This window comes from Vigna umbellata, chromosome 1, assembly GCF_029865625.1.
Source record: "Vigna umbellata cultivar VRB3 chromosome 1, Vumbellata_1.0, whole genome shotgun sequence".
In the NCBI taxonomy this organism is placed as follows: domain Eukaryota; kingdom Viridiplantae; phylum Streptophyta; class Magnoliopsida; order Fabales; family Fabaceae; genus Vigna; species Vigna umbellata.
Genome location: NC_142165.1, coordinates 17,746,964 through 17,758,814, shown reverse-complemented (window position 1 = coordinate 17,758,814; position 11,851 = coordinate 17,746,964). Strand labels below are relative to the sequence as shown.

Genomic DNA, 11,851 nt, shown 5'->3' with positions numbered 1-11,851 from the left:
TGGACAGCTTGATTTAGGAAGGAGTGTTAGGAGTTTTAAATGCAAGCTGTTATACAGTTTTTTCTGTTATTCTGTTTACTATAAAACACTGTCTGTATTACACTTTTGCTGTTCAATAATACACGTTCAATATTTCCACATTCATTTTTCTGTTCTGATATCTTCTATCAGTTTTCATTCTCTGCATTTCTCTAACAGACGACATGGTAATGGTAAAAGAGAAACGGTCATGGAGAAGTGGGTGCTTGGCGTGAAGGAGATGTAATGCAACAACAACCAAGATTATTAATATTATTATTATTATTATTATTTTGCTATGAAATTGTAAAAAATTAAAAATAACAGTGCAATAATAATGAAATTAATTAAAGTTTGAATTTTTCTTACCTTTAGAGTATACTAAGATTTTTGGAAGAAGTGGGGGCTGTGTTGGCGACACTATTCATTTATTAGCATTATGTTATTTTGTTGGGTTTGGAGACAGAAAGCAGAGGAAGATGATGCAATCGTTAATTTCATGAAGAAAAATCAGAAGAAAGAAGGACCCATTTTGGTAAGCTGCCAAACAGACACACCCTTTCAGCCTGTGGTCACCTTACCAATTACCCAGTGAAAAAGAAAGTAATAAATCACCAATTACCTTAATTAATTATTTTGTTTTCCATAAAGTTGATAATAAAAATAAAGACTTTTTTGTTTTTGTTATTCTTCATTGGCTTTTGTTTAATCTGTGTGAGGGGATGCATTGAACATACATACATTGCAAGAGAAGATGATGGTTTTTGAAAAAAATATATAAATTTAGAATAAATTTATTATCATAAAGTAAATTAATTACTGCTTTCTTTAATCTTAATAAACTGGATGACAGTAAAGAAGAGGGGGAGAGATATTATTTGATGAAGTCTTTTATAACAGTAACCATTGAGATTATCTATAATCATGACGATCAGATAATATAATAAGTGGTAATAATTTTTTATTTAAGATTTTCTGTTTTATTTGTTTATACTATTTATTTTGTGTGTGGGTGAATAGTGATGAATAATAGTAAAATGGTGAAATTGATTTTGGAATGGAAGCTGCTGTGTGTCTGTCTCCACCACCACCAAGGCTATGACTTTTGCATACACTCTCTCATCTATTGGGCAACTTTTATTTTATTTTATTTTATTTCCTAAATTGAAGATTGCTGCTCCTCTTTAATCTCTCCTCACAAATTTTCATTTTTCCTATCTCATAATTTTTTGATATCATTTCTTCATCCTCCTCCAAGAGCAACAACACCGTTTCTTCTCTTCTTCTTTCTTCTTCCCCTTTCCATTTCTTAGTTCTTGTTCTTATCCCTCTTTGTTTTTTTTTTCACCTCAAGTGTGGAAACGGGAAAGAATAAACAAATCCAATAAAAAAAGAAAAAAAAAAGCATCCACAACAAAACATGGGGTGGGGTGCTTTCTTTGCTTATTCTCTCAATTAGTCATCCTATGATTTTTTCCCCTTAGATCGGCGTTGTTTCATTTTCTTCTGTAAGTTTCCTGCACCCTTTTCTTCAATCTCCTTTGGTCTGATCACTCTGTGGTTTTCTGGGATTCAAAACCTATCAAGTTTGAATTTTTCTGGGTTTTTTAAAATGTTTTTGGGGTTTGATTGGAGTATTCAGCCTTTTCCCAATGTTTTTGGGCTGGGTAAATGGTCACCAAACGTTTCACTGCTTTTCCTCCCCTCTGACAAGCTGTATTGGTTTTTGTTGGGTGTTGATATGTTTAATCCAGCCCTGTTTTGAAACGTTGCAAAAGTTTTGCTGATCTCCGAAAATTTTCATTTTTTTGTTTTTCTTTTCTGTCTTGTTCATCATGTTCTGTAAAAAGGAGTTGACTTTATTGTTATTCTTGGGGGTATGGTCTTCTTTCTCTGCTGGGTGGATAATTTTCTGAGGTGTTAATCAATTGGTAATGCTGCATTATTGGGTTCTGTACTGTAGGGTTCCTTAGCTGATGAAAGAGGTGTTTTGAGTTGTGAGGGTTGGTGCTTGTGGTTTTCGAAAAATACTCTCCTTGTTCTCCACCCCTGGCTTAGTGTTTGGGAAGTTTAGTTTTACATTGATTCATAAAAAGGTGTTTTCATCTCATTGGTTTGTGCTATGATGTAAAATCTGTGTGCACAACAAATGAGCTAATCTGTTGTCAACTATTGCTGTTGATGCATTAAACAAATATATATGATTGCCTCTTAGGTGGGTAAGTCCTCTGCCTAATTGGTGGGTTCAACCTTCCCCCATTATGGTTTCAGTCTTTCAGCTTTGAACAGATACTACCTAATGTGTCTGGAGATTGATAGGAATCTGGTATGCTATCCACCTGATGGATTTCAGTGCTAGATAATCAAGGGAATGAACACAGAGCTCAAGCCCTGCTGCCACTGCAATTTTAAGTTTACTAGTAGATATGCAATCGTGACCGTGGTGCATTATAGAGAAAATGGGAGCTTTCAAGAAGCTTAGGATAACTGTTGCTTTTGGAGTTTTAGTGACATTATGCATTTGGAAATAATTATCTGAACCTAAGTTGCCAACATTGATCACCGTTTGATGTGATTTTTACAGCATTTTACATGAAGCTAATTGGATATGTCCATTTTCAGTGCCTAATGTTCACTTTCTTTCTTGTTGGACAGATTTGCTGAGCTGAGTGTGTGACGTGCTTTTTCATCTAGGATTCTTCTCGTATAGTTAACTTTTTTTGTGTTTGGAAACTTCAGATATCTTCAATGCAAGGGCAGAGAGGTACAATTGGTTCCTTGCAAGAAACCATAGAATTTGATACATCAAGTACTGCTGCAGTTGATCAACATATTTTCTGGAACAATATGCGAAATCCCGCAGAAAACCATTTTGCACTTCCCCCCAGTGATTTGAACCCGTCTTACGCAAATCCTATAAACCATGAATGGCAGAACCTAAGTGGATGGAGCTTAGGTGAGCCAAGTTCCAGCAATACTCAGAATGAGGTTACTAACAATGAGCAGAAAGGAGAGCTAGGATTATCATCTTCAATAAGTTCTGGTGCTATAGCTGGTCCAAGACTTGAAGAAAGGCGCTTTGAACCAAACAATACTTTTCCGTTGGACAATGTCAATACAAGTTCCATGTATATGCGCAGCTCCAATTCTCACTTGGTGCCTCAGAATCTCAACCTAAATGCAAGCTTAGCAGATAGCGGCACTGATAATGGCTTTCGTGTGGAACATCCTCCTAACTTGAACAAGTCTAGTGGACCGGTAAACGAGCATATTCAACCTTCAATTGGTTCTAGTCCGTTTCTGCTTCCTTCTGGCACTAATGGCTTTTTGGTTGAGGATACTGATGGTAGGCCTGGTTGTTCTCTGGACACACGCCGTGTATCATGTAAAAGAAAGGCTGTTGAACGAAGTGTAGGGCAATCTTCAGGTGGTGGAAGTTCTAGCTATAGTCAGCATACAGATGGTAATACTTGGAACACTCTTCCTACTCAGGATTATGGAGGAAGCAGTTTTAACAGATCTGCCTCAACAGAACAGGTGAATGCGAGACTCGGTCTGAGTACTGGGGATGGAGCCGCTGAGAGCATTCCTTGGTCAAATGTTGCAGGAAGCTCAGAAAGCTTCCACAGAAATTTTCGTGTGAGGATAAATCCTTCAAGTCAACAAATTTCGGTTCCACCCCCTGCAATCTCAAGTGGGAGTGTTCTTAGGAATTCTGGCGTCTCTTCGTCCTCTCCAATGTTGCAACGGTTTCATTCTGTTGATAATTCTCTGGACTTGAGGTCAGCACCACCTGTCGTTGATACTATGGTTCCCCAAAGCCAGCCACTTGTTATTCATGTTCCAGCTTTACCAAGGAATGTGCATCCATTCAGGTGGAATGGAGGTTCCAGCTCAACCAACAATCATCCTTCAAACACAGTCATATGTGCAGATAGAAATAATTTGCCAAACGAGGAAGCAAGTTCAAGAAGTGTGCCGAGAAACATGGTAGAATACCCTATGTTTGTGCCTGCAACCAATTTAAGAAATGTGGTTAGAAATCCGGCTAGAGCTTCAAATAGTGCAAATTTAAGTATCCCAGGAAATGTTGGTTCTTCATCGAGGGCAGGCTCAAATTCAGCTGTCAACCCTCCGTCTGCTCCGGCGTGGGTTTCTCGCCCTAATCCTCAGCAGTATCCTCGCAGGTTGTCCGAGTATGTTCGTCGGTCCTTGTTTTCTCCTGGTTTGGAAGCTGCTGGAAGTTCAAGCAACAATTATGCTTCCTTCCGTGGCCCATCTACTTCATCTGGGGTAAACCCATTTGAGAGGCAAGGTGATAGTGAATTTGGAATTCAGTATTCATTACGATCTTTGGCTGCTGCTGGTGAAGGAAGTAGTAGACTTGTATCTGAGGTATGAACAATGTACTCGGCTCTTCTCTTGCATATTATTGTGCAGTTTTAACTGCTGGAAAATATTGTTTCTTTATTATAATTCTTGGATGTGTGTATGGAGGCATCTCAGATATCAGCCTATTTTTCTTTGATTTGAAAAATTTACTTTTTTTTATTGAAAATAAATATTCGATCTTGGGCTCAGGCCTTATGGTTTATCTTGGGCAGGGTTTTGAATTTAACAATTTATAATGATTTCTAGTAAGCAGAATATGAAGTCTAAGAGAAAGTATGTCAGATTTTACTCCTAACATTTCTCAATAATCACACTTTGGCTAAACGATGACAATTTCCAAGCTCTGTTATTGCTACCCTTCTGAGTTGCAGTATTTTTGCCATCTTTTACGAATAATTGTTCTCTTGGACTTACATTTGCTTTTGTGCAGCTCCGCAATGTATTGGGCCTCATGCGTAGGGGTGGGAACCTACGATTTGAGGTTAGTTTTATTTCAAATTAATGATATATATTGACAAGCACTGATATTGAGTAAAGCTTTCTTGGCTCCATTTTCAACTTCTGTTAACAGTTGCACAGTTGCTTCAAACTGGTTCAATTTCTGTATATGTTTACTTGTCCTATTTGATTTTTTATCATTGTTAAGATATTTTTCTGTTCATATCCGATGAAACTTTAGAAAACAAACTTTTGTAATGAGAAAAAAGCTATTGTATATGCAAACAGAATTGAATCCTGGTGTAAAGTACTTGAGGGTTTCTATAGAAATTGTATTTGTATACTTTGTTCTTGCATAGAAAATAAGCCTGAGTTTTCCTATATGAAATTCTGTTATGTAATCTGTCGTGATCTCAGTGTGCTTATGTTCTTTTAGAATGTTGCTTGGAATCCAAGAAATATTAGGGTGTTCAACTTATGTTGAGGCCATGAAATCTAGTTGTGGAGTTAGGTGTCTTGCAAAACATGATAAAAGATCTAGTGTTATGTTTCTTGTCGAAGAGTTGGGGAGTATGGAAATGGAAACTGCTTAGGGTGTATTTGAAAAATATATATTTCAATGGATTTTGCTTTGATCTGTGGAAATCACATCTGCAACCGACATCAACAAGTTGTGTTTGGGCTCTTTGAACTGATACTAAGCTAGTGTTGTAAGAGGTTTGGTTTGGTTTTATGACAGGATGTTATGATCCTCGACCATTCAGTGTTCGCTGGAATTGCTGATATGCATGATCGACACAGGGATATGCGACTTGATGTTGATAACATGTCTTACGAGGTAAACACTTGTTTCAAACTACTCCTGTGTGTCGTTTAGTTCCTTTGTTGATGAGAGATTGTTATTGTGTAACACTTATGAATGTAACAGGAGCTACTTGCTTTGGAAGAACGCATTGGAAATGTGAGTACCGGCTTGAGTGAGGAGACCATATTGAAACACATGAAAAATAAGAAGTATTCAGCTGAACCAGGTTCTCAGCAGGAGGCAGAACCATGTTGTGTTTGTCAGGTAAACTTTGCATGGTCATGTTATAAACTATGATGTTTTTGTTCCATGCATGGTTTTGCACATTGAAACTTGAGTGTTGTGTTATGTGCAGGAGGAGTACAAAGATGGAGATGATTTAGGATCACTGGATTGTGGGCATGATTACCATACCGAATGTATTAAGCAGTGGCTAATGCATAAGAATTTGTGTCCCATTTGTAAGACAACAGGGTTGGCAACATGAGACTTGTATGAAGGGCTTGAAAACATGAGACTTGTATCAAAACATTTTAGCTTAGAAGATGAACATTGAGTTAGGTCAAGGAAAGTGGCACAATTAATCAGAATTTTCTGCTGAATTGTAGCTGAAGTCTCTGGTGCAATGCTGCTTTCTAAATGGCCCATCTTCTTAAGCTTTAGCCAAATTTCTTATTATCATTTTTTGTTTATTTGTAGAAGAAGCCAATGATCTCCGGTTAAAGTGACACATGAGATGATTGGTGTGGATAAAGGAACATTTCTTAACTGTAGTTTACAAGGCTTGTTTTTATACATTTATGAAATTTTTTACACATTGCTCATATTGTTTTGCTTTTCTTTCAGTTTATGATGTGATTGATCTATGGATTCAAGGTAAATGATTAAATGTGAAATACCAATCTTGCATTGTGTTTTTTAAAGTAATTTATTTGTCAGATTTGATCTGTGGTTGGAAGAGTTTATCTGCATTTTATCTTATGCAATGAAAGAGTTTATGGGAAAATATTGTATCTTTATGAGATGTTTTCACCTTGTTGTAGGAAGTTCTTTAAAATGCTTTATGAAAATAGATTGTAGTTTATGTAAAAATAGTTTTATCTTATTATCTATTTTATTATTTGTGAAAAAATATTATTTTTCCATAGGAATAATCTAAATCAGTTTAATTCAATGCACTGAGAACTAAAAACATTGATTTATTGAAAGGTACAAATATTTTATTGGACTGGACTGGATTTCGGTATTGGTTTTGAGGACCAATCCAATTTAAATTGAACTTGTGTATATGTTAATGAAATATTCTTTTTACTATTTGTTTTTTATAAATATTAAATATTTAAAACTTACATTATCATAATTTATTTTATTATATTTATTAAATATTTTATTGAACTATCCAAGTCCTATGAAGGCTTATTGATCATTTTTTACTAACAAGAAATCTCAACAAATGAAATAATTATTCGATTTTCTTTTAATACCCTCGTACTAGTAAATATTATTTATATATAAACCTAAATGCGCATAGTGCATACTTTTAATTTAATGATTTAATAATTATTCAAATTTTAATAATTATACAAGTTCTAAATCGTTTGTGTTTAAATTACATTGATGGAAGGGTACTTTTAAATTATTTTGAAAATATTAACGACAACAGATCTTTTAGGTGAACTTTTTCTTAAATATTTTTAAGAATTAGTATACACATATAATAAAATAAAATAAAATAAACTATATGAGAGAATTTTACAGATGAGACTATAGATAAATTGAACTTTTTAAAATATAAACAACAGGATGAACGAAACATTGAAGTAGAGGACCTTTTCAATAACTTAACCTCCTTTTTTTTTGTAATTTCAATTCATAATTATTAAAAAACAGCAATTGAAGCATCAATTCGTAACTTTTTTAACAACTTTGTGAGAAGAATTGTACACGCACTATTTGAATTCAGTAATTTTTCATCAAAATCATTTTTATGGTACAATTCTCAACAAATTGCAATTTTGTTTCCTTGTATGTTTTATGTGACTTTTATAACATCCTAAATTTTATTTTAATTTAACTTGGTAAAAATTAAAATAGGCTAAGTTAGTAATATATATATTCATATTTAAAATTAATTATAACAAAGGAATATTTTGATATTGTAACAATCCAAAATAGTTATAAATATACTACAAACAATTTTATTTTATATTTAATAGTATTGACCATTTTACATAATCACATACTCATATACTCATAGGTACATTATATATGAAAGTTAAATAAAAAAAAAACATATCCATGTCCAAGAAGTTCTATATTATTCATAAGTCTAATATAAAATACATACTTTATTTGCATATAATATAATATAATATTCAAATTCCACATTTTTAGTATTATTAATTACATGTTCATCTACATTATCTTCTGCTCATTTATAATATATTATTTATAATATATTTATACAATCATTCCATTAAACAAAACACAAACAAAAACAAAAATGCAAGGATAAAAAGTAATCATACATTTCATATCATATCAACAAAGCTGCAATCACATATAAATAATTAAACTCATTATTCAACATTAAATACAAATAAAATTTTAAGACTCTAATTTCGAAGACGAATACATATGATATCGATGTTTTCGTAAAGTCTTAAATTTATTAAAAACTTTTATTAAATACAAATAAAATTTTAAGACTCTAATTTCGAAGACGAATACATATGATATCAATGTTTTCGTAAAGTCTTAAATTTATTAAAAACTTTTAATATAATAGATTTAACTTCATCAATAACAATCTCTTTCTCCCAATATCACCATCCTTATCATAAAATCACCATGACATGGTTAGCTCAATTTCATTCTTTAAGTCATAATATTATTTCATACCCATTGCTTAAATATCGTTTTGTATATATAAGCATTAGAATTTAGTAAAGACAATAAGACTTCACGTTGGAACCCCTACACCAATGTATACATTCCACTGTACAATATAAGCATTTCTCCTTAGAAATATCCATATCCATATAATTAATCAAACATATATCAATACAATAATTGTTGGTATTTCTCAGCCACACAACACAATTTAATTTCAAAGCAACTAATATATTCAAAAATAAAAGTTTTATTTAGGTATTACGCCTTCTAATCTTCGTGCAATAGCCTTTACTTATCCCTTTCACCTAACAATTTCAGAACTTATAAACCATGTTCTTTTGATTCTTCAAATTACAAAGCTCACCTCGAAATTTATAAATACAAGTTTAAAGTACAAAGGTAAGTGATTGAATTTATTACGCATTAACTTCTGAACTTGTGGAATCTTTACTTACTTTGGCATCCTTCTACAAGTAACCTCATAGTTTGACCAAACGGTGTAAAGAATGAACGGTAACAAAGCCAAATATCAGGACACTCAGGGTTTAATAAATATATAACCTCGACCCCATAACTGAAACAAAAATCATTTGAAAAACTATAAGTTCCTTTATTTAAAAAAATGTATTTGAAGTCATTAAAAATATGTATTTTCTTTTGTTTTAAAAAACTGTAATTCAAATATTAAAATTTAAAAATTACAAGTGTCACTTTAGACATACATTTTTAATATTTAAAAAAAATTATATATTTAAAATAGGGATGTTTTTTTATTGAAATTAAAATTTAAAAATTAAATTATTTTCAATATTTAGATAATGTAATTTGTGACATCCCAAAATATATAGCAATGTATATATGTAGAATGCATCAATTATAATAATAGAAAGCATTTAAGGGTACACAATAGATAGAATTAAGGAGTACAGCTATCCAAGTCTGGCTGAGAAGTTTTAAACCTTAAGTACAAGTTCACAATTCTCCAAAACACAGATCATGCTAAAAATGAAGGCTAGTAGTCTTTCAAAATAAAAAGCCATTTAACATAATAGCTAGTAGAATCCTAAGCACTAGGAGCTGGATCTTCCTCAACTTCCAAAGCTTGCTCCAAAGGTACATCATCACCTACTGCTCACATCCAAAGGATTGGATGATCATCGCAAGGGGGAAAGCAAACACATGCAACACATACAAATGCAAGGGTGAGCTAGGTCTCAAACAATCATACAATTCATTTTCAATCAATCTAGCATTTACCAGAATATCCATACACATATAAACACCTTAGTCATCATAAACATAAGCATTTATTTCATAAAACTCATCAAGACAAGCATACTATCATGTTAAGACTCTAGACACGTCCGGACATAGAATGTATGTAGAGCTGGGGCGGGTTGTGCACTTGTGATGGCCTCTACTGCTTTGCAAAGCCATTGCCGAGGGGTTCCACCCGACCATACACAAGGCTAATCCGTTACCGCGGAATAGACCTCCAGTGATAGCGTCTACCCTAGGACCTCCCACTACTCCCACCACACGCGTCAATCCTCTCTAAGTGAGAATGAAAGACCGTTGGAGTGTTAGGGATAACCCCCCATATGGAAGCCTCTTACATTCATTCAATACACTAACTGATCTCACCGAGAGATCTAATTTCCGATTCAATCCGACCATTTTAAATCTCATAATATTCCTTTTGGATCAACAATGTACATCATAAAGCACTTATAATCATATACTTTCAACCAATCTAGATCACATGAAGATGCATTCATAAATCGTAACCGAAATATTTAATTAACAAAGCTTACTGGAATGAGAGAAAACATAAAAGAAAATATCACCACTGGACGAACACTGTTTGGACGAACGTCCTAACCACTTGGACGAACTACTTGGACGAACGTCATAAACCATTGGACGGACACCATTTGAACGCGCGCTGTTACTCTTAGTCGAGCACTATTGGGACGAGCGCTGTTAATGCAAGGGTCCCATGGACGAACGCTGTGAGATCAAACACTAGGCCGAACGTCACCAATATGGACGCTCGCTACTACCTATGGACGCTCGCTACTAATTCAACCCCTGACCGAACGCTAATTAAACCTTCACTGACCGAACGCTACTAAACCTTCAACTGACCGAACGCTACTTATATCATCCCTTAAGACCGAACGCTCCCCAGACAAGGACGAACGTAAATCAATCCAACATTGAACCGAACGTCACTCAGCGCATGACATGACCGAGCGTTCAACTTCGACATGGACGAACGCTCAGTTTGCGCATTCTGCAGAATTTAATTCTGCAGAATTCTCAGAATTATGCAGACTGGTATCAGGACCTCTCTTGACCTTTTCTAACCACTTTTCTCAACTTCTTAGACTCTAAAATCTCGTTTTAGACTTAATTAAACTTGTCCAACTGATTCTAATCATTTCTACTACCATTTTTAAGTGATTAAAGTTCACTTTCAGCTCCAAAACACTAGTTTCAACAACTTAGGGACCCAAATTTGATTCTACTACTTGGAACCTGTTCTCAACTACTGTTATGCTTCTAACAAGTCACAATGGACTTGTCTAGGCTGCCCAAACAGTCCAGGAACACTGCAGCCTTCATTTACTCAAAATCCCTACCTCACTTCCTCTAAAATGACCAAACAGTGACCCTAAGACACTTGATTTTCCTTCCTATCAACACCACAACAAATTTTACACACCAAAACAGTTCCAACATACATAATTCATCACTCAAAATCATCCCAAACAATTCATATCCATCAATGACCACATTCACGTAGCACTCACACTTCCATACATGCATTTCAAGTTAGCAAAATTCAAAATTTTGCTTCCAACAACATACCAATTTGAAAATCATCATGCAATCACGTCATACAGTAAAATCAAAAATAGAACTAGCTCCCCTTACCTCTAGTGTAGACAACCAAGCTCAAGTAGGAACCCTAGACCACTTGCTTGCACTTTCAAAAGGTTAGAATCACCTATAAATCATCAATTGATGATAGAAAACGAATCTTAGCACCAAATAGAAGCTAGATTATGGAAGAAAACGAAATGGGTTGCATGCAACAAGTTCAATCACATGCTTACAACCCTAGGGCACATGAGAAAGGGGGTTTTCTTACCGGTTCAAATTAGGGAAAATTGATCGACTAAGAGCAACACCCGCTACTTTGTGATCGTTGGGGCAGCATCTAATCAAGATTTTAATGGTTCAGTGTGAAGGATGGAAAGGGAGAAGATGTAGGAGGAGGAGAGAGCTTGCAGGAAG

At 34.4% G+C, this 11,851-nt stretch overlaps 1 protein-coding gene across 2 annotated transcripts; it reads left to right on the top strand.

Annotated features, from left to right (window-relative positions):
- The first annotated feature begins 1,089 nt into the window (after positions 1 to 1,089).
- On the top strand, positions 1,090 to 6,477 carry LOC124840031 (putative E3 ubiquitin-protein ligase RHG1A). Of its 2 annotated transcripts, none has more exons than XM_088098781.1 (6): positions 1,090 to 1,526; positions 2,758 to 4,413; positions 4,841 to 4,891; positions 5,588 to 5,686; positions 5,777 to 5,917; positions 6,009 to 6,477. In XM_088098781.1, exons 2-6 carry the CDS (start codon positions 2,767 to 2,769, stop codon positions 6,138 to 6,140), a joined length of 2,070 nt encoding a protein of 689 aa, XP_087954907.1. In that variant the 5' UTR covers positions 1,090 to 1,526; positions 2,758 to 2,766; the 3' UTR covers positions 6,141 to 6,477. The 2 variants fall into 2 exon arrangements, with proteins under 2 accessions (XP_087954907.1, XP_087954901.1); XM_088098775.1 differs by having other exon boundaries at positions 1,091 to 1,526; positions 2,674 to 4,413.
- Positions 6,478 to 11,851: the final 5,374 nt, after the last annotated feature.